Source organism: Salvelinus alpinus, chromosome 9 (assembly GCF_045679555.1).
Source record: "Salvelinus alpinus chromosome 9, SLU_Salpinus.1, whole genome shotgun sequence".
Classification (NCBI taxonomy): Eukaryota; Metazoa; Chordata; class Actinopteri; order Salmoniformes; family Salmonidae; genus Salvelinus; species Salvelinus alpinus.
The window spans coordinates 70,491,460-70,515,268 of record NC_092094.1 but is presented as its reverse complement, the minus strand read 5'-3'; the positions used below and the strand labels follow the sequence as shown (position 1 = coordinate 70,515,268).

General features: G+C 44.3%; 1 protein-coding gene across 2 annotated transcripts; it reads left to right on the top strand.

Annotated features, from left to right (window-relative positions):
• The first annotated feature begins 60 nt into the window (after positions 1-60).
• Positions 61-22,601, top strand: e2f2 (E2F transcription factor 2). Of its 2 annotated transcripts, none has more exons than XM_071327068.1 (6): positions 61-863; positions 17,803-17,905; positions 18,137-18,356; positions 18,640-18,919; positions 19,747-19,981; positions 20,252-22,601. In XM_071327068.1, the coding sequence occupies exons 1-6, from the start codon at positions 600-602 to the stop codon at positions 20,524-20,526; spliced, it is 1,377 nt and encodes a 458-aa protein (XP_071183169.1). In that variant the 5' UTR covers positions 61-599; the 3' UTR covers positions 20,527-22,601. The 2 variants fall into 2 exon arrangements, with proteins under 2 accessions (XP_071183169.1, XP_071183170.1); XM_071327069.1 differs by lacking the exon at positions 61-863 and adding an exon at positions 11,707-11,835.
• The last annotated feature ends 1,208 nt before the right edge of the window (positions 22,602-23,809 follow it).

The window sequence follows — 23,809 nt, the reverse complement described above, 5'->3', positions numbered from 1 at the left end:
TTTCGCGGGACGAAATTTGGCGCTAAAAAAGCAGTTCTTCCGAACTCCAATTCCCTTGTATCAAGAGCTAAGCTTTTTAGCTGGACAGAGAACCGGACCGTGGCAGTATCTTCTCTACGGAAAATCTGAAGAATACGCCTAAACTTTGTATTTCTGGAGGATTCTGCTTCTCAAGACGTAAACTTCAAAGTTTGCCCATTCTGGACTTGCAAATATACTTGTTGTTTATTTATTTAGCTATTAAATCATTAGCTAGCTAGGCAACGTCTACGTTTTCTCTCAACTGGACACATCAAGTATAATATCGGTTGCAATGCAAGTCGTTTAACTTCAGAAAATACTCAAACAAAGGATATCTCTGGTGATTAGGTATTTCACTTATGCATTTTGCACATCAATAACTAAATAGTATTTTTATGAAATTCTTCGGACTTTTATCAAACTAGTTACGAATTGTGAGACATCGTTTCCAGTTCGTATCGGAAAGACTCCAACTCCTTTCATTCACTGTCGTGAATACAGTTTTCTGGAATATTTGAGTTTTGCTAGTAGCTAAACGTATTTTGATTTGAACACAGTCGTTATTTAAATTTACTAAAATGATGCGGCTGCCCAAAGGCGTTTCTCCTGCGTCTGGCCGAGGTGCTGTAGGAGGGCTGTCGTGTTCACAGAATAAAGTTTTGTCTGGAGTGAAGACAGAATTCTTCAGCACCGGGTTATGCAGTTCACCGATGAACTCTGTACGGGCTGGATACTTCACCCAAATCTGCAACACGACAGCGGCCGAACAAAGGGTGAACTGCCTCTATGGAACTCCCCATGGACCTGAAGCTAAACCCATCAGACCCTCCGGCAGACTCCCGGTAAGACTTTTAAAAATGTTTTTTTAAACTACCAACAATCGATATTACTGTTATCCACTTGATAATTAACGTTACTGACTATACAATACGCCAAATTATGGGCAAAATATTCTTACATTCCACCGGTATGAATATTCATCAGAGTTGTGCTTGACATTTAAAAACTGTCAAGCACAGGGTGATTTCTCATTCTACATGTCAATGTATGGTTCAAAAAGTAAGAGATAAGAATATCAAATAATTAAAGAGCAGCAGTAAATAACAATAGCGGGGCTATATACAGGGAGTACTGGTACAGAGTCAATGTGCGGGGGAACCTGTATCCAGGTAATTGAGGTAATTATGTACATGTAGGTAGAGTTATTAAAGTGGCTATGCATAGATAACAGAGAGTAGCAGCAGTGGAGGGGGGGAGGGGGCAATGCAAAAGTCCTGTTCAGGAGTCTTATGGCTTGGGGGTAGAAGCTGTTTAGAAGCCTCTTGGACCTAGACTTAGAGCTCCAGTACCGATTGCCGTGCGGTAGCAGAGAGAACAGTCTATGACTAGGGTGGCTGGAGTCTTTGACAATTTTTATGGCCTTCCTCTGACACCGCCTGGATGGCAGGAAGCTTGTCCCCGGTGATGTACTGGGCCGTACGCCCTACCCTCTGTAGTGCTTTGCAGTCGGAGGCCGAGCAGTTGCCACACTGATGCAACCTGTCAGGATGCTCTCGATGGTGCAGCTGTAAAACCTTTTGAGGATCTGAGGACCCATGCCAAATCTTTTCAGTCTCCTGAGGGGGAATAGGTTTTATCGTGTATGTTAGTTAAACCTTACATGAATGAGGAAATGCACCTCCTGGACAGGGAACTCATTTCATAATGCCCAATCAGCCAATGCAAGTAATTTGCTGAAAAATGCCATTTAGCTTAACACATTGTTTAGCCATAGCCCCCAGCTGTCACTAACCAACCAAGCCAGGTCATATACACCCGGCTCAACCTGTTTGTGTCCATCCACAAAGGTCACAGGTCACAGCTGGACAACCACTCACTTTTCTTGGGAGCTGACACAATTTGTATGTTCAAACATGACACACACACACACACACACACACACACAGAGGAGTAGTCTTAAGGGAGATAATGACATGTTGCTGATTAACACACACACCCAGGGTTCAGTGTGTGCGTCCAGGCTGATATTGTCTTTAGGACTAAATATTGAGGGGAACACTACTCCTGTGCTTTGCGCTAATACAATGACATTAACTTGGCTCGTCACATGTCTGGGCCAATGCAATTTCCATTGTGTATTACTCACCATTGTCCTAATGTCTACTTCCTATTCTAGGCCAAGTCTGACCATGGCACTAGGTCAGGCGATCAGGGTATTCATCGCCCCTCTCTATCCTGCTTTTAGGATTAGGACCATGAGCTTTTAATGACCAGGAACATTTTGTTATAAAACTAGTTACTGCTAGATTACAAGTTACAACTAGTTATAGCCTATAACTGGGGCCCAGCTATACTTGCCCTGGAAACTTGGTAATGATAATAGTGTGAGAAGAAGTGGTAGAGCAGGACATCCTCTTGCCATGCCCTGTTACTCGTAAACACTTTGGGTTACACTGTGAACGAGCCGTTATCCTTCTCCCTGCTGAAGTCATTCTCATTGGGGAAAATGGGAGTAGAATTGATCTCAAATATGGGTCACTCACAGATACTTATATAATATATGCCATTTTGCAGACACTTTTATCTAAAGCAACTTAGTCACGCTTGCATACATTTTATGTATGGGTGGCCCCGGGAATTGAATCCACAACCCTGGCAGTGCAGGCACCATGTTCTACCAACTGAGCCATACAGGACCACTTCACAGGTTGTCATGGATACTTACAACTTGGCAGAGACTAACAACTGGTCAAACGTCAACATCATACTAGTCATATTCACCTTGATATTGTATTAGGGCACTCCTACACTCAAGTGGAAGCTAAATCTAGAGAGTTAATAGTTCATTATAGATAACCTGTGTCATATTTATAGTGGTTGCTGCTATGATGTTTGAGTGATTGGCGTGCTGTGAAATACTGTGTTTCCTGTGCGGATGATACTACAACTAACTCGTAAATGTTTGACAAGAGTTTTACTCCCGAGTTGAAAAACAAGACAGAAGGTCAAGGAGTGCTCTCAGGTTTCAGTTTGACACATACAGTACCAGTCAAAAGTTTGGACACACCTACTCATTCAAGGGTTTTTCTTTATTTTTACTATTTTCTACATTGTAGAATATAGTGAAGACATCAAAACTATGAAAGTACACATGGAATCATGTAGTAACCAAAAAAGCGTTAAACAAATCTTCAAAGTAGCCACCCTTTGCCTTGATGACAGCTTTGCACACTCTTGGCATTCTCTCAACCAGCTTCACCTGTAATGCTTTTCTAACAGTCTTGAAGCAGTTCCCACATATGCTGAGCACTTGTTGGCTGCTTTTCCTTCACTCTGCGGTCCAACTCATCCCAAACCATCCCAATTGGGTTGAGGTCGGGTGATTGTACTGTACTTTTGTTTGTACTTCTGTTTATCCCATGTAACTCTGTTGTTTTTTGTAGCACTGCTTTGCTTTATCTTGGCCAGGTCGCAGTTGTAAATGAGAACTTGTTCTCAACTGGCCTACCTGGTTAAATAAAGGTGAAATAATAAATAAATAAAATAATTGTGGAGGCCAGGTCATCTGATGCAGCACTCTGTCACTCTCCCTCTTGGTCAAATAGCCCTTACACAGCCTGGAGGTGTTTGTTGGGTCATTGTCATGTTAAAAAACAAATTGTAGTCTCACTAAGCGCAAACCAGATGAGATGGCGTATCTTTGCAGAATGCTGTGGTAGCCATGCTGGTTAAGTGTGCCTTGAATTCTAAACAAATCACTGACAGTATCCCCAGTAAAGCACCCCCACACCTCCTCCTCCATGCTTCACGGTGGGAACTACACATGCGGAGATCATCCGTACTCTGCGTCTCACAAAAACATGGCGGTTAGAACCAAAAATCGGAAATATGGACTCATCAGACCAAAGGACAGATTTCCACCGGTCTGTCTATTGCTTGTGTTTCTTTGCCCAAGCAAGTCTCTTCTTATTGGTGTCCTTTAGTAGTGGTTTCTTTGCAGCAATTTGACCATGAAGGCCTGATTCATGCAGTCTCTTCTGAACAGTTGACTCTGTAAAGCATTTATTTGAGCTGCAATTTCTGAGGCTGGTAACTCTAATGAACTTATCCTCTACAGCAGAGGTAACTCTGGATCTTCCTTTTCTTTGGCGGTCCTCATGAGAGCCAGTTTCATCATAGCGCTTGATGGTTTTTGTGACTGCACTTGAAGAAACTTTTCTTGTTCTTGAAATTTTCCAGATAGACTGACCTTCATGTCTTAAAGTAATGATGGGCTATTGTTTCTCTTTGCTTATTTGAGCTGTTCTTGCCATAATATGGACTTGCTCTTTTACCAAATAGGGCTATCTTCTGTATTACACCCCTACTTTGTCACAAATGATTGACTCAAACACATCTATCTTCAGAGTTCGTACTGTTAGATGACCTAAACTGGGATATGTTTAGCACCCCGGCCATACAACAATCTAAACTAGATGCCCTCAATCTCACACAAATTATCAAGGAACCTACCATGTACAACCCTAAATCTGTAAACATGGGCACCCTCATAGATATCATCCTGACCAACTTGCCCTCTAAATACACCTCTGCTGTCTTCAACCAGGATCTCAGTGCTTACTACCTCATTGCCTGCGTCCGAAAGGGGCCCGCAGTCAAACGACCACCCCTCATCACTGTCAAACGCTCCCTAAAACACTTCAGCGAGCAGGCCTTTCTAATCGACCTGGCCTGGGTATCCTGGAAGCATATTGACCTCATCCCGTTAGTAGAGAATGCCTGGTTGTTCTTTAAAAGTGCTTTCCTTACCTGTTGGGGGCGGAGCCTCTGGCAGAGTTGATAAGGAGCAAGACATCATCCGCGTAAAGCGAAATCTTGTGCTGCAGGCCGCCTGGTGTTCCTGCAGGCGGCCTGCAACACAAGATTTCGCTTTACGCGGATGATGTCTTGCTCTACATATCCAACCCTGAGAAATCCCTTCCTCCCATTTTAGACACAATTGCTCAGTATGGCACGTTTTCAGGTTATAAGATTAATTTTAACAAATCCACTGTCTGCCCTCTCAATATTACACTCACAAGTTCTATGAAGACACTATGCCCATTCCAATGGAAGACACAGGGGTTTCAATACCTTGGGATATTCATAACACCAGATCTGAATAGGCTTTTCAAGGAAAATTATCTTCCACTCCTGGATCGAATCAAAAACAACCTCCAAACCTGGATCTCCCTCCCAATTAGCTTAGTAGGAAGAATTAATGTAATCCGTATGAACATCCTCCCTAGACTGAACTATTTATTTCAGATGCTCCCATGCTATCTCCCAGCTTCCTTTTTCAAAACAATTAACCAAAGCATCACCAAATTTATATGGGGCAATAAAAAACCTAGGATCAAGCTCTCCACTCTATCGAAACCTGAATCTAAGGGCGGTCTTGCCCTTCCCTCCCTTCAATTGTACTACTGGTCTGCCCAAATCCGCAACATGCTAACATGGATCACAAACAGACAAGAGTCAACGTGGATCCAGATAGAAGCCCAATCCTGTGGTTCATTGCCACTAAGCTCAACTATATTCATTAATAACTTTAGTGAAGTGGGCAACATAGCCAAAACATTTGTGATTTACAGCACCCTACTAGCGTGGAGGGACTGTAAGAAATACCTGGGCATCTCCTCCCAAATATGCTCTCACTCGCCTATAGTAGGCAACCCAGACTTGCCAAAAGCCCTGAGGGATGCCAACTTTAATCTTTGGCATACTCTAGGAATCAGGAACTTTTCAGACCTATTTCATCAGAAGACCACTACACTGAAATCCTTTCAAGAGCTCTGCAGTGAATTCAATGTGCCAAGATCCCATTTTTTTAAATATCTTCAAATTAGACATGTCATCTCCTCATTTACTTCCAAGAGGAGGTTTAGAACTCAGTTGAACGAAGTTGAAACCCTTCTTGTCACAGCACAATCCATTAAAGGCAAAATATCCTATATCTATAGACTCCTTTCTGAGAAAGGAGGCTCCTCCTTTACTCCTTTGAAAATAATCTGGGAAAAGGACCTTGGTCTGACTATCAGTGATGAGTTATGGGCGGAGGTTTGCGACAGGGTATACTGCTCCTCTACTAATGTAAAAATGAAAGAATCGAATTACAAATTTTTGTACAAATTTTATTACACTCCCTTGAGACTCCATAAAATGAAAACAGACATTTCTCCTAACTGTAAAAGATGTACCTCTGAAAGTGGAACCTATATGCATGTATTTTGGAGCTGTAGAGAGATTGCCAGATTTTGGCAATCTATACATACTGCTGCACAGAAAATACTAGATGTACAGTTTGATTTGACCCCGTGTCTCTATCTTCTTAATGCCCAGCAGGACTTTGTTCTTGATCCTGACAGAGAAAATTTGCTCATGACCATTACATACTTTGCTAAGAAATGTATCCTTCTATTGTGGGCCTCTAGTACCTCTCCTACATTTAAAATGTGGATTGACCAGATTGTTGACTTTCTCCCTCTTGAAAAACTCACTTATGACCTCCACAAGAGACAGCCCAAGTTTGATAGACTCTGGTCTCCACTACTCCACTATATCTCAAATTGGACAGAGTGAATGGGGGGATCGGGGAGGTGAGCAGATGCGTGTTGTGTAAGGTGCTGTAAAATCTAAAAACTAATCATTGGCTCGTCATCTCAGCTAAGGCTGGAAATAGCTAATAAGAACCTTGATAGTGCTGCTGCAAGTTCTATATTTTAAATTTTGTTATAATTATTATTTGTGTGTATGTGTGTATGTATGTATATATGTACAGTGGGGAGAACAAGTATTTGATACACTGCCGATTTTGCAGGTTTTCCTACTTACAAAGCATGTAGAGGTCTGTCATTTTTATCATAGGTACACTTCAACTATGAGAGACGGAATCTAAAACAAAAATCCAGAAAATCACCTTGTATGATTTTTAAATAATTAATTTGCATTTTATTGCATGACATAAGTATTTGATCACCTACCAACCAGTAAGAATTCCGTCTCTCACAGACCTGTTAGTTTTTCTTTAAGAAGCCCTCCTGTTCTCCACTCATTACCTGTATTAACTGCACCTGTTTGAACTCGTTACCTGTATAAAAGACACCTGTCCACACACTCAATCAAACAGATTCCAACCTCTCCACAATGGCCAAGACCAGAGAGCTGTGTAAGGACATCAGGGATAAAATTGTAGACCTGCACAAGGCTGGGATGGGCTACAGGACAATAGGCAAGCAGCTTGGTGAGAAGGAAACAACTGTTGGCGCAATTATTAGAAAATGGAAGAAGTTCAAGATGACGGTCAATCACCCTCGGTCTGGGGCTCCATGCAAGATTTCACCTCGTGGGGCATCAATGATCATGAGGAAGGTGAGGGATCAGCCCAGAACTACACGGCAGGACCTGGTCAATGACCTGAAGAGAGCTGGGACCACAGTCTCAAAGAAAACCATTAGTAACACACTACGCCGTCATGGATTAAAATCCTGCAGCGCACGCAAGGTCCCCCTGCTTAAGCCAGTGCATGTCCAGGCCCGTCTGAAGTTTGCCAATGACCATCTGGATGATCCAGAGGAGGAATGGGAGAAGGTCATGTGGTCTGATGAGACAAAAATAGAGCTTTTTGGTCTAACTCCACTCGCCGTGTTTGGAGGAAGAAGAAGTATGAGTACAACCCCAAGAACACCATCCCAACCGTGAAGCATGGAGGTGGAAACATCATTCTTTGGGGATGCTTTTCTGCAAAGGGGACAGGACGACTGCACCGTATTGAGGGGAGGATGGATGGGGCCATGTATCGCGAGATCTTGGCCAACAACCTCCTTCCCTCAGTAAGAGCATTGAAGATGGGTCGTGGCTGGGTCTTCCAGCATGACAACGACACGAAGCACACAGCCATGGCAACTAAGGAGTGGCTCCGTAAGAAGCATCTCAAGGTCCTGGAGTGGCCTAGCCAGTCTCCAGACCTGAACCCAATAGAAAATCTTTGGAGGGAGCTGAAAGTCCGTATTGCCCAGCGACAGCCCCGAAACCTGAAGGATCTGGAGAAGATCTGTAGGGAGGAGTGGGCCAAAATCCCTGCTGCAGTGTGTGCAAACCTAGTCAAGAACTACAGGAAACGTATGATCTCTGTAATTGCAAACAAAGGTTTCTGTACCAAATATTAAGTTCTGCTTTTCTGATGTATCAAATACTTATGTCATGCAATAAAATGCAAATGAATTACTTAAAAATCATACAATGTGATTTTCTGGATTTTTGTTTTAGATTCCGTCTCTCATAGTTGAAGTGTACCTTTGATAAAAATTACAGACCTCTACATGCTTTGTAAGTAGGAAAACCTGCAAAATCGGCAGTGTATCAAATACTTGTTCTCCCCACTGTATATATATAACAATTTTTTTATTATTATTTTTTATTTTTTTATTTTTTTTAAGTCTGTCACATCTGTGAATGTGGAATGTGTTTGGTTGGTTGATTGAAAACTTAATAAAACTTTAAATTGAAAAAATAAAAGTGCTTTCCTCACCATCTTAAGCATGCCCAATTCAAAAGAAATGTAGAACTAAGAACAGATATAGCCCTTGTTTCACTCCAGACTTCACTGCCCTTGACCAGCACAAAAACATCCTGTGGCGTACTGCATTAGCATCGAACAGCCCACGCAATATGCAACTTTTTAGGGAAGTCAGGATCCAATATACACAGTCAGTTAGGAAAGCTAAGGCTAGCTTTTTCAAACAGAAATTTGCAACCTGTAGCACTAATTCCAAAAAGTTGAGACACCGTAAAGTCCATGGAGAATAAGAGCACCTCCTCACAGCTGCCCACTGCACTGAGGCTAGGAAATACTGTCAGCACCGATAAATCTACGATAACCGAGAATTTCAATAAGTATTTTTCTGCAGCTGGCCATGCTTTCCACCTGGCTACCCCTACCCCGGCCAACAGCTCTGCACCCCACGCAGCAACTCAGTCAGGATCACTACTTTATTTTAAGAATGTGAAATGTCAGAATAATAGTAGAGAGAATGATTTATTTCAGCTTTTATTTCTTTCATCACATTCCCAGTGGGTCAGAAATTTACATACTCAATTAGTATTTGGTAGCATTGCCTTTAAATTGTTTTACTTGGGTCAAACGTTTCGGGTAGCCTTTCACAACCTTCCCACAATAAGTTGGGTGAATTTTGGCCCATTCCTCCTGACAGAGCTGGTGTAACTGAGTCAGGTTTCTAGGCCTCTTTGCTCGCACCCGCTTTTTCAGTTCTGCCCACAAATTTTCTATAGGATTGAGGTCAGGGCTTTGTGATGGCCACTCCAATACCTTGACTTTGTTGTCCTTAAGCCATTTTGCCACAACTTTGGAAGTATGCTTGGGGTCATTGTCCATTTGGAAGATCCATTTGCAAACAAGCTTTAACTTCCTTACTGATGTCTTGAGATGTTGCTTCAATATATCCACATCATTTTCCTTTTCATGATGCCATCTATTTTGTGAAGTGCACCAGTCCCTCCTGCAGCAAAGCACCCCCACAACATGATGCTGCCACCCCCGTGCTTCACGGTTGTGATGGTGTTCTTTGGCTTGCAAGCCTCCCCCTTTTTCCTCCAAACATAACGATGGTCATTATGGCCAAACAGTTCTATTTTTGTTTCATCAGACCAGAGGACATTTCTCCAAAAAGTACAATCTTTGTCCCCATGTGCAGTTGCAAACCGTAGTCTGGCTTTTTATGGCGTTTTTGGAGCAGTGGCTTCTTCCTTGCTGAGCGGCCTTTCAGGTTATGTCGATATAGGACCAATGCCATACAACACTCTGTTTGTGGCCTCCAACTGCTCTTAAATGCTAGTAAAACTAAATGCATGCTGTTCAACCGATTGCTGCCCGCACCTGCCCGCCCGCCTAGCATCACTACTCTGGACGGTTCTGACTTAGAATATGTGGACAGGTACAAATACCTAGGTGTCTGGTTAGACTGTAAACTCTCCTTCCATACTCACATTAAGCATCTCCAATCCAAAATTAAATCTAGAATCGGCTTCCTATTTCGCAGCACAAAGCCTCCTTCACTCATACTGCCAAACATACCCTCGTAAAACTGACTATCCTACCGATCCTTGACTTCGGCGATGTCATTTACAAAATAGCCTCCCAACACTCTACTCAGCAAATTGGATGTAGTCTATCAACATGCCATCCGTTTAGTCACCAAAGCCCCATATACTACCCACCACTGCAACCTGTATGCTCTCGTTGGCTGGCCAACACCTCCTTTGGCCACCTTTCCTTCCAGTTCTCTGCTGCCAATGACTGGAACGAATTGCAAAAATCACTGAAGCTGGAGACTTATATCTCCCTCACTAACTTTAAGCATCAGCTGTCAGAGCAGCTTACCGATCACTGTACCTGTACACAGCCCATCTGTAAATAGCACACCCAACTACCTCATCCCCATATTGTTATTTTTGTTGCTCTATTGCACCCCAGTATCTACTTGCACATCATCATCTGCACATCCATCACTCCAGTGTTAATGCTAAACTGTAATTATTTTGCCACTACTATTTATTGCCTTACCTCCCTAACCTTACTACATTTGCACACACTGTACATAGATTTTCTATTGTGTTTTTGACTGTACGTTTGTTTATCCCATGTGTAACTCTGTGTTGTTTTTGTCGCACTGCTTTGCTTTATCTTGGCCAGGTCGCAGTTGTAAATGAGAACTTGTTCTCAACTGCCCTACCTGGTTAAATAAAGGTGAAATAAAAAACAAATATTTAAAAACGAAGGAAAGAAATTTCACAAAGTAACTTTTAACAAGGCACACCTGTTATTTGAAATGCATTCCTGGTGACTACCTCATGAAGCTGGTTGAGAGAATGCCAAGCGTGTGCAAAGCTGTCATCAAGGCAAAGGGTGGCTACTCTTTGGGTGGCTACTGTAGATTCTCAAATATAAAATCTATTTAAATTTGTTTAGCACTTTTTTGGTTACTACATGATTCCATGTGTTATTTCCTAGTTTTGATGTCTTCACTATTATTCTACAATGTAAAAAATAAAGTGCTGTAGGTTTCGGTGACGTGCTAGCTACCCCCTGATCTCTCTCACCTCCACACATCACTACCTCATGTCATCATTGCCTATGCCCTCACCCCTCTCTGGGACCCCATGGTCAGCCTCTATTCAGGCTAGGGCTCAGGGTGCTGGGGTGTGAGTGCCCACTTTGCCCCTTGTTTACACTCCAGCCAAAAGCTCTCTTTTGGCTTTTTGGCCTGCTCCATTCCCCAGTAGCATGGGGAATGGGGCCGTCTTTTTTATGTGTGAGGGACGTAGGCTAGCTTGGTGTTGAACGGGTCTTTTTGTCACACATATTGAAACTTGTCCTTGTCTTGGCAGTTAGGTTCTACGTAACTGAACCGGCGTTTGAAGAGAGAGAGAAGGTTTACACGCGCACACACACACCAGTAGCTAGAAGTGAGTCTGTTGAAACCATTTGGTTCATGTGACACAGATTTGTGAAATGCCTCTGGAGGAAAATCCAGTCATATCTGTTGAAATGGCGTGAGTTAGAGGCGTGGAAGGACAGCTGAACTTACATGCACGTTTAGGGTGAAGACGCTTAGTCACTGTCTTAGAATGAGGCAATAACGGCTGTGGGTTGAGACATTATGACGCAATGGGTCATGGAGATAAAGAATGGATTGTGAAGGAGGGACTCGGTGTATTGAAATACATTTATGTCATTTGGCAGACACTCTTGTCAATGTAAGTAAATACATTTTCATACATATTTCTCACACTAGTCCCCTGTGGGAATCGAACCCACAACCCTTGTAAAACCATGCTCTACCAACTGAGCCACACGGGACCATGTAAATGTACTTAAAGTAGATCGCCAGCAATGGCCTGCTAATGTGTTGACAATTGCTGTAGTTAGCTGTTAACTCACTATGTTTGAACATGACATTCTTTTAGCTTAATTTATTGCTTGTGTGTGTGTGTGTGTGTGACTCGTTATGTTCTGTGTCTCTCTTTACATAACTTTGTGTTAGCATTTGGTGGTTGAGTGATTTTTTTTATTTTTTTCCTTCCCCCCCCTCGCCTGTGGTACGCTAGCTGACATAGGCCTTGCATTTTCCCACGCCAAAAGGCAAAGCGCTGACTCCCCATTCAAAACCTCACGACAAACACAAACTCACAGGCCTAAGCCGGGCCGCTGCAGGGCAAAACTGTGGTGAAATGTTCAAGGGGAGGCCCATTCGAGTTAGATACAATGCAAGGCGGCCATTTTAACCACCACATGTCATCTTCTCTGGGATTTAATTGACCGGTTGCATTTAGACCAGTCTCCAGAAGATGACACAGGGGGTCACATGTTTAATCCATGAGGTGGTCTGAAAAGAGTGTAAGAGTGGGATTGGTGCTATCTTTTACTCAATCGCTCCGCCACTTGGCCATTTCCTTCCTCTTTATTGGTCAAAAGGAGAAATCATGTCTTAATACAGGTTGAACAAGTTAGAGGGGAACAAACAAGCCCACTACTAGACAATAAATTGATCATTATTACGAATGTATTGTTTTGTATTTACCATAAGTAGCAGGCTTACTGATAGACTACTAATGAAAATCTTAACAGATGCGATTGTGTGTGAAAGACAAGTAGAGTAATTTGACTATAATCTAGCCTAGGCCTAGTAATAGCAATATATAGTAGCCCCTGAAATGAACGTGTGTGTGTGTGCTAGAAGGGTTAGACAGGTCCTCTTGTTGTCTTTCCCTGCCACCTGCTGTGTGTGGCTGTGCCATATGTCACTGACAGACAGGTGGACATGTGGTGGAGGACAGAGGGACAATGTCATCCTTTGTCCCTCTCTCTCTCATGGTTCAATTCAAAGCCACATGCTGCTCACATTCTCAAATCTCCTCTCAGATCTACTGTAGTAAAGTATGGGTTTTACTAAGAGATAGGAGTTTTTCCAGACCATTTTTTATTTATTTATTTTATTTTATTTTTTACCAGGCAAGTCAGTTAAGAACAAATTCTTATTTACAATGACTGCCCACCCTGGCCAAACCCGGACGACGCTGGGCCAATTGTGCGCCGCCCTATGGGACTCCCAATCACAGCCAGATGTGATACAGCCTGGATTCGAACCTATTCATGGTTAGAAAAAAAGAGAACCAGTGCAGTTAAAACCATAGGTGAAAGTTAAAACTACACATTTGTTTAATTCTACCCTGTAGTCTGTGTGTCTAGTTGTACTGTAATGACCTTACTTAGTACATAAGGCCTATTGCAGCGTCAGATCATGACATGCGTCACATAGTTTATACCATGGTTTGATTTGTAGCTTGTGGACATGTGGCCTTCGTGGCACATGCTGGGTTGTGTCTGTAGCCACACTGAAGCAGAGCATAGTCTCATTTGACATGCCCTCTCTCCAACTGTGATCTGGCGTGTGTGGTTGTGCGGTTTGTAAAACGAGATTTATGGGGTTATGGAGTTGTGTGTACACACACACACACACGCACATCTGTGGGGGGGTAACACCACTTCCCTCTCGGTTTTCAACCAGCAGTACATGCGGTACCCCAGGGCAGATGTTCAATGTTCTGCTTGGTTCCCCTCCACTGCCACTGAGCACATTATAATCTGGTCCTAATTTAGTGTGTTGGAATGGAGTGGGGGCATACCATTGCTGCAGTATGGGGGTGTTCTGAAGTCCTATTAAAGATGCGTTCCGGAGGATTGAAAACGACCTCATTATTTTTTTAAACCTCCCATTTTGGACTCGGCGTGTCTAACAATAATAAACCATAATAAACCATCTGCAGTCCTCTTCCAGCAGCAGAAAGGCACAGAATCCTTACATTCTAACCATGACATATTTTAGTGCAGGTGATACACGCTTGTTCAACAGTGAAAATACCTAGATCAAATCCATACATCCTAAGTTAGAAAACGTTTGAACGTTAGACCTGTTAGACTTCGGTTGTAGTTTTAATTTCTCTCTTTCAATGGCCTACGCTTCTCTGGAAGCAAGCGGGAAATGATGTGCGTTAAAGATGTTACTGTAACCAGACATGCATTAGAAGACCATTGTCAACCTGATCAGAAGCACCATGCTCACAACCTGAATCTCCTAAATGGTGTCACTGATGTATTTTGTAAGACAAATTATAGTAAGGCTTATATATATATATATATATATATATATATATATATATATATATATATATATATATATATATATATATATACTCATTGGTGCTGAGCGATTAGTCTTTTTTGAGCTTGGTTCAGTTTCGGTTCGAGTATAAGAAAATAGTCTCTGATTTCGGTTTCTATTTTTAAAAAATTACATTAAATGCACCGCGCATTATGTGGGTTGAATGCTGTAACAACACCGAATAAAACAATTGGGCCTAATAAAAGTCACACGGTGGTAGTCACTGCCCATTACTGATTATCAGTTAATAACCATCATTTATTCACATTACTTGACCTTAATTTTTTGTAGAGCTGCTGCCTAATGCTGTCTGACAAAATCACAATAAAAAAATAAAAGTAAAAATGGAATACTTTTATGACTTCTATCAACCACCTATCTATCACTTAGATCGTGTTTTTTTTCAGGTAGAGATTCCTCGAGAAGCAACTGCTCTCTATCGGAATTCTTCTGTCTCTTTTTAGATAGCAGGCATATTCCAACAACAAAAAACACAGAACGGTAGGTGCGCAATGGATTATGGTAATTGTAGTAATTACCACGTTTTCTGCGCTAAACTATGCGGAATATTGGTCGGTTGGAAACAACAGCTTCCTACTACATCGCACAGTTCAGGCTTGATCTGTCTGCAGAACCGGCGCAATGTGTGCATTGAGCTCACAGAAAAATACTGAATGAAATGGAATTCAAAATAATTGAACCAATGTCAGTCAATTAGTTGTTTAAAAACCAAAAAATATCCTACATTTCCGTTAATCGCTCAGCACTAATAATCATTACACGACTTTTTAAAGGAGAAGGTCATTTGATGCAAACATATACTGTAAGTAGGTTATACCTTTTCCATGGTATAAATTACATTATCACAATCGCTTGCTTGTCATACTAGTCTGTACAACAACGGGAGTTAGCCACAACCAAGCTTGAGGGACAATGTTGATTGGCAGGTATCATTCCCACTGAGGTTGCAAGGTTAAAATGGGAGGTGGGATCAGATCCGCACAGAATTGTCTAATAGAGCTCGCCAACTTGTAGTTCTAAAACCTGGAATTAAGGGACCTCTGGTTTGTCCAGCCATCCCTGAAAATAAGGTTTGAGGTAAACGCAGGCTTCGGAGATCTTATACATTTTGTTCTGTGAGATAATAGCAGTCAGTTAAAATGACCTTAGCATAGTGGTGAATACGTGTGATGCAAAATCGGAGGTGTGTATAGGTGGTCTTATTTATGTGTGTGTGTCTTGGTCTGGTCACCTACTGATTGAGGCCTCGTGTAAGGAGTGTCAGATGTGATAGTTGGGAATGTGGCAGTCTGCCTGTGTGTTCTTTAAAGAAAAGAGGACAAAAGGAGGAGTGAGGGGGTCATGGGGGGGGGGGAAAGGAGGAGTGAGGGGGTCATGGGGGGGAAAAGGAGGAGTGAGGGGGTCATGGGGGGGAAAAGGAGGAGTGAGGGGGTCATGGGGGGGAAAAGGAGGAGTGAGGGGGTCATGGGGGGGAAAAGGAGGAGTGAGGGGGTCATGGGGGGGAAAAGGAGGAGTGAGGGGGTCATGGGGGGGAAAGGAGGAGTGGGGGGGGTCATGGGGGGGAAAAGGAGGAGTGAGGGGGTAAAAGGAGGAGTGAGGGGGTCATGGGGGGGGAAAGGAGGAGGAGGAGGAGGAGAAGAAACAGGGGGATGTGGTCAGTGAGTGGCGTTTGGCGGGCAGTGGGGCGGTCCCACACACACACACTCCCCCCATTAGAAGTGCTTGAGAATGTTATGGCCTTTGTCACAGTTCTTGAGACCACCACCACAATTACGACTTGTCGCTTTTCAACAGCCACAATTAGCATTAGCATACTGGCAGCACAGATCTCACACCACAGTGGATGGGCTGGGCTCTATTCTATGGCCTGCGACCATCCTATCCTCATGATCTACAGCTCTATAGGACATAGTTACATGTCAAGTGGACTTGATCTTATACATTTTGTTCTGTGAGATAATAGCAGTCAGTTAAAATGACCTTAGCATAGTGGTGAATACGTGTGATGCAAAATCGGAGGTGTGTATAGGTGGTCTTATTTATGTGTGTGTGTCTTGGTCAGGTCACCTACTGATTGAGGCCTCGTGTAAGGAGTGTCAGATGTGATGGTTGGGAATGTAGCCTGTGTGTTCTTTAAAGAAAAGAGTACAAAAGGAGGAGTGAGGGGGTCATGGGGGGAAAAGGAGGAGTGAGGGAGTCATGGGGGGGAAAGGAGGAGTGAGGGGGTCATGGGGGGGGAAAAGGAGGAGTGAGGGGGTCATGGGGGGGGAAAGGAGGAGTGAGGGGGTCATGGGGGGGAAAAGGAGGAGTGAGGGGGTCATGGGGGGGGAAAGGAGGAGTGAGGGGGTCATGGGGGGGAAAAGGAGGAGTGAGGGGGTCATGGGGGGGGAAAGGAGGAGTGAGGGGGTCATGGGGGGGAAAAGGAGGAGTGAGGGGGTCATGGGGGGGGAAAGGAGGAGTGAGGGGGTCATGGGGGGGGGGGGGAAAGGAGGAGTGAGGGGGTCATGGGGGGGAAAAGGAGGAGTGAGGGGGTCATGGGGGGGAAAAGGAGGAGTGAGGGGGTCATGGGGGGGGGAAAGGAGGAGTGAGGGGGTCATGGGGGGGGGAAAGGAGGAGTGAGGGGGTCATGGGGGGGGAAAAGGAGGAGTGAGGGGGTCATGGGGGGGGGAAAAGGAGGAGTGAGGGGGTCATGGGGGGGGGGAAAGGAGGAGTGAGGGGGTCATGGGGGGGGGAAAGGAGGAGTGAGGGGGTCATGGGGGGGAAAGGAGGAGTGAGGGGGTCATGGGGGGGGAAAGGAGGAGTGAGGGGGTCATGGGGGGGAAAGGAGGAGTGAGGGCGTCATGGGGGGGAAAAGGAGGAGGAGAAGAAACAGGGGGATGTGGTCAGTGAGTGGCGTTTGGCGGGCAGTGGGGCGGTCCCACACACACACACACACACACACACACACACACACTCCCCCCATTAGAAGTGCTTGAGAATGTTATGGCCTTTGTCACAGTTCTTGAGACCACCACCACAATTACGACTTGTCGCTTTTCAACAGCCACAATTAGCATTAGCATACTGGCAGCACAGATCTCACACCACAGTGGATGGGCTGGGCTCTATTCTATGGCCTGCGACCATCCTATCCTCATGATCTACAGCTCTATAGGACATAGTTACATGTCAAGTGGACTTGTTAAGCATTCAAACTTGGGAATGGTTCCAATAGACTCCCTGCATCCTAATAATCCGTCCTTTCTCACAGTGTGCACTTGTTCACTCCCCTTTTTGAAAGGAAATTATTGGTTGGAGATATATAGTGCAAAACTCTCTAGCCCATGCCTCCTATGTTGTCCATCCAGTGATTTGACATGTGTGGGGTGTAGTGAACGAGTGCCAGCTTCAGGAGAAAGGAGATATTATTGGGACACATACTCCTTCTCAAGCTGTCTTTAACCCCTTTTTTCCTCTTCTTTGTGCCTCCCCCCCCCCATAGGCCAAGAGGAAGCTGGACCTGGAGGACCCCCTCTACCTCCCAGACTTCAGGACTCCCAAAGAAAAGGGGAGTGTGGCCACAGCCAGAATCCCTAGTCCCAAAAGTGAGTGTCTGCATCAGTGAAAAAAGACTGCCCCCTACTGTCTTCATTACCAAATAAGTGACGGGTTGCATAAAGCGAGACAACATAATCACCCATACATTCTTTATACTCAAACACACAAGCTACATGTAGATCTTTTCCCAATCCATAATATTGAGTTCACATATGTATAGTCCACCGTACACAAATCCACTCTCTTACCTCATCTCCTGTATGACCTATGACCCTCAGCGCCCAAGTCCCCCGGCGAGCGGACGCGCTACGACACCTCCCTGGGTCTGCTGACCAAGAAGTTTGTCGGCCTGCTGAGCGAGTCACCTGACGGCGTGCTGGACCTCAACTGGGCCACCGAGGTCCTCGAGGTGCAGAAGAGACGCATCTATGACATCACCAACGTGCTGGAGGGCGTGCAGCTGATCCGCAAGAAGTCCAAGAACAACATCCAGTGGATGTGAGTAGGACACTTAGGACAAGTACATTTAGGACAAGTCAACACTTAGGATAAGTAACTTCTCATTCTTCGGCTGTAGGTGGGCCCAATTCCATTTTCAACTCCTTAGCCTCTACTCCTTGGTGATATATTGATAGGTCCACCTTGCTCTGTAATCGAAAGACAATCGTTTCTTAAAGTGTTGAAAGTTCCAACTTCACCTGACCGTGATCTATCTATACCATGATGTACAATGTATGTACTCTGTAGTGGCTCATCATAAAAATAAAAATCATTTTATTAGGGTGGGTGGCGTGTTCGAGGGCTCGGCCAGCAGCGGGGAGAAGTCGTGCGCCCTGAGGAAGGAGCTGGGAGAGCTGGAGAGGGCCGAGAAGGCCCTGGAAGACCTGATCACGTCCAGCAGCACCCAGCTCAAGGAGTTGACCGAACACGGGGACAACCAGGGACAACTAGGTTACGTCACCTACCAGGACATCAGGTCTATAACCAGCCTGCAGGACCAGACGGTCATCGCCGTCAAGGCCCCATCAGAAACCAAGCTGGAGGTGCCTGAGTCCTCGGGGGTGAGTGGTCATCTAGTCATAGATAGAGAGCTGGGTAGTGTTCATTTGGGCACACTGTAGCAAAACATTTTGCAACAGACAACAGCAATTGCTTTTCTTACTGGAAAAGTTCAGTTAGTACCTGACCGTTTGAAAAATGTTTTCTGCCAACTGAACAGTGGCACAATACAGCTGAAGTAGACGTGAAAAAAGCCACAGCGACTGTTCCAAGGATTGCCCTATGTGTAACCTTTATTTAACTAGGCAAGTCCAAGAAGAACAAATTCTTACTTACAGTAACCCACTATTCCCCAGTAGGCTGTTAACTGCCTTGTTCAGGGGCAGAACGACATATTTTTACCTTGTCAGCTCAGGGATTCGATCCAGCAACCTTTAAGGTTGACGGCCTACCGGGGAACAGTGGCCCAACGCTCTAACCACTAGGCTACCTGCCGCCCCTATTACTTGGTGCAAGTGACATGAGTGTGCACGTTGGGCCTGCTCTGTGGTTGCCCCATTGGACAAGTGATTTTTAATTAGTGATAACAACCAAATGACAAAGAATTCCAGTCGTCTTTACATTTCCGGGCAGGTCATCATAACCCCAAAAACTCCTGACCTGCCCAATGGGCGAGAGCCTTTCAGACCTTAACGTCAGTCCCTGTACCTCTTCCTTACAAGGATATGCCACACACTTTCTTAATAAGCCAATCCTCTTGTATAACAAAAAGACACTTTACCCTTCTGACATTTTGAAACCGAGCCCATTCAATTACCAATCCTGCTCACTATCCCTCACTTCCCGTGGTGCATCATTGCTACATCTCCCTGTTGTCCTGTACCCACAGGGATCCCAACAGATCTACCTGAAGAGTAAGAACGGCCCCATCGAGGTGTACCTCTGTCCCGAGGAGGGCCTGGAGGATGCCAGCCCCGTCAAGAACACCACCACCCCCAGGAAAGACTCCCCTCATCACCCCCTGGGTCACACTGCCACCCCCTCCCTCGCCATGGCACCACCACAGTACACCACTATCAAACAGGAGCCCCAATACACCGACGTCAAGCAGGAGCCCATGGAAGGTAAGCTGACCTGGGGGGGGCCTGTCTTGTCTGATACAGCTGAGGTCTATTCAGTGATGTGAAAAGTCCTGAACGTTGCAGATAGCAATAGAATGAATAGACCTGATACGATTTCCAATTGTACATGACAGACAGTCGGAGCTGTTCTACACAATACCGTTCCATCTGAACGTTCTGTACCGTTGCGCCCTCCTCTAAACAGTCCCGTGTGTCGCAAAGGGGGTGTCCAGTCGCTAACACATCCTCGCTCCCTCTCCGCCCTCCCTATAGCTGAACTCTCCAGACCTGCGTCAGTATCCCTCCCCAACACCTCCACCACCAACACCACCACCCTCCTGGACGTAGAGGGCCTCCTGGGCCTGCCCCCCAGCTTGCTCCAGATGACAGAGGACCAGCTCCCGGGCCCCGGGTTCACCCCCGACCCCAACGCCCCCTTCGTCAGCTTCTCTCCGCACCACGACGACTACCTCTGGGGGCTGGAGGATGGCGAGGGCGTGTCCGACTTCTTCGACACCTACGACCTGGGAGACCTGCTCCAGAGCTGAGGGAGGGAGAGAGCGGATGGGATTATAGCCTAGTTACGACCACGTTACTTGACCTGAAGCAACTCTGAGCCCTAGTTATAATAACTAGGGCTCAGAGTATATATAATATAGGCTATAACTGGTCAAGGGAAAACTCCTGTCCCTATTCAAGAAGGAGTAGAGGTATGGGGTGAGGGGAAATGTTACACTATGAAGCCATCAACCTTTGCTTTAGCCGTGTCTGTACCACGTTAATGATTTGTCTAAAATGGGCCCCTTGTGTCTGTTCATTTGTATATACATGTGTATACTTTTTGGGTTTGGATTTAGGGTAGTGCCTGGATTGACACTGGTCTGTGTGTTTGTGTGCGCTGTGTGTGTCCAGCTTATGAAGCTCTCAGCATTGTGGTTTGTGTATTTGTATAGTGGACAGTTTGTGTCCGTCTCGTTTCTATGCTGTGTGAAAATGCTATGTGCTGTTTGAAAATATAGACACAGCACATTTTTTTTTAATGCATATCTGATGATCAGCAAAAAAATAAACTCGGGCATTTTGGGTTGGGGGTGTTATATTAATAACTCTCAGGATTTCTTTGTGACTTCAAAAGTCTAAATGTTTATAGTGCGTATCTTTGGCCATTAGGGGGCAGCATTGTATTATGTCAGCTGTAACTTGCCAGCTTCAGAAGGTTGAATCACTCGGTGTATGTTTTAAAACCGAAGTGAAACGGGGAGGTACTACTGAACGTCTCCAATAAGAACACAGTTTTCCTTTGTCCGCTGCAAAACTCATTTGAAATATTGTGCCCTACTGATCACGACCCAGGTAACAAACATGGAGTCTGTAGCGCTAACTTAATGTGACGTTTCAACGAGGTGTAGGAGTACGGGTAGGGTGTAGTTGTCGGGTGTTCCCAAGACATCTGTTTATATTGGGGACCTGACCTGGTCACTACATCGAGCCTCAAGCTTTATGGAAGGTCAGGTGGTGAAGTATTCTGTCTCCACATCTAATCATAGAGCACAGGTGTCAAAGTCATTCCATGGCGTATCTGCAGGTTTTGCTCCTCCCTTGTACTTGATTGACGAATTAAGGTCATTAATTAGTTCGGAACTCCCCTCACCTAGGTCTTAATTGGACACAAATTGGAAGGAAATAACTCAAACCAACAGACACTCGGCCCTCTGTAAAATGAGTTTGACACCCCTGTCATAGAGGTTCGTTAGAAGCAGTTCTGGACCCATAGCCAAAGACGCAGAAGCTGCATTCCAAATTGTTCCCTATATAGCGCACTGCTTTTGACCAGAGGTCATAGGGGATAGTGTGCGATTTGGGACGTAGCCAGGGTCTTTTTGGTGACTGATATTATCCATCTGCGTGGTGATCCCTAGTCGATATGTGACTGACTAGAGTATCATGCTTTGCTCTTGGGAATTGGCAGCTGGGTTTCACATCGTGAAGCTTCTCTATCAAGATGCATTTGATCGGTGTTTTGTAGTATCTAGAATTTGTAGTAACAAATGACCTTATATTTCCAAGGAAATAATCTAGTAAGGATGATAATACGCAACAACATCTGGGTGTTTTGATTTAGGCAGTAATTAAAATTAACTAGAGGGCAATTTTAATTTCCCACTTCTTTTGAAACGAGATGAAGTCTTTGATTAAATGGTGGTTTGTGTGTTGTTGAACGCTCGCCATGCACCCATAATAGGGAACAAAGAGCAAAAAATGTATGAAGGCTTGGCCCCACGTGTGTGGTAGTTTAAACCTGGGAGACAGAGCCGAAATTACACGCCATGGTCAAATTTCTCCCTCTGTCTTTTAGACTGGGCTGTGTTCGCACCAAACTGAACAAAACCCATCTCAAGACGTCTTTGAGCATGATTTCCGTGTTGGTGCGTTTTCTGCCTCTTCCCCAATGCGGGTAAAGTCAATTGTCCTGTCCTAACAAACTTGAATATTTTGTGTGCGTGTGGTTTGTTTGTGTGTGTGTGTGGAAGGTTGGGAAATGGGTGTTTTTTAAAGTTGTAGATTTGTAGACAATTTGAATACAAAAATTGTTTATTTAAAATGTTTTATTGTGCATCATTTTTTGTAACTGTACAGAATTTAATTTGTATTTATAATTTTTTTCCCTGAAATCATTAATGTTTTTAATACTGACGATTTGTAAAAAAGCAACTGTCTTTGTTTGACATGCGGCACTTAATATTTTGTAATATTGTGGTTGGTTTGAAAAGAATAAAGTATTGAAGCCATGGTGTAAACTTGCGATTCTGTCTATTTCCTATGACATCATTCATTGATTTCTCATGGCAGGCAGCAGTTCTCCAATGTAGGTCAATGGTAGATGCCTCATTGTTCTCTTCTGTCTGGAAATCAGCAAACTCCGTTCCAGGGTGTGCTTGGTCAAGTCCGATCGTAAACCAAACTGTTTTCTTAATTAAGAGTGAGTTTATTAGAACCACTTATAATTTTTTTTCGGGTTTATGAACAAATAATCCTGTTCAGACTAGCTTCAAATTAATCCTCAAAGCAGAGAATTCTGGCTAATATGGTAACAGATTCAAACACAAACCTCAGTATCAACATAGACTTGAATACAAATGTACTACAGTAATGCTGCAGCATATATAGTATAGCTTTCTTAGCTCCACAACATCTAGTTGGGAATCACTATCCAATCCGATCTGTGTTAGAATTTGGCACAATAACTGAGGACATGTCTTGGCACATTGATGCAATAGAATTGTGACATTCCCATGGCTTGACTGAACAGAACAACATGAGCAATGACAATAACACTGATGCAGCTATAAACTTACACCCCGACAGGTGGACGAAAACATAAAAAGCCACAGAGTCATTCTTTGGACTTCGAAGGTTGTCAGGGGCAACCTGCAGACAATAGATAGTGGATGAAGCTAAGGTCAAGGAGTCAGAGGTTAGGGGTCCCGATGGAACTGGACACAATGGGATTCTCCAGCCATGGTAGCCAAGTAACCTCAGGCCAATAAACCTTTCTTTCACTGCTAAGAAAGCGCTAAAATGAAATGTGTATTTGATTGGTGTTGGGCAGAGACCTAATTGCTATCATTCTCTCTCCAAAGACAATGAAAAGCATCAAAGGATAGTTAGAAGTTCAATTTAAATGCTTTGTTTCTCTTGTAAGGGAAAGCACAATCTAGCCTGAGCCATCTGACTAACTGAATGGCTGGCAGCTAGTCGACCAGCTAACGAAACAAGTCCTGGCGCGTTTGTCCCATTGGTGTGCAATGGAGAGGATGAAGGAGAAGGAAA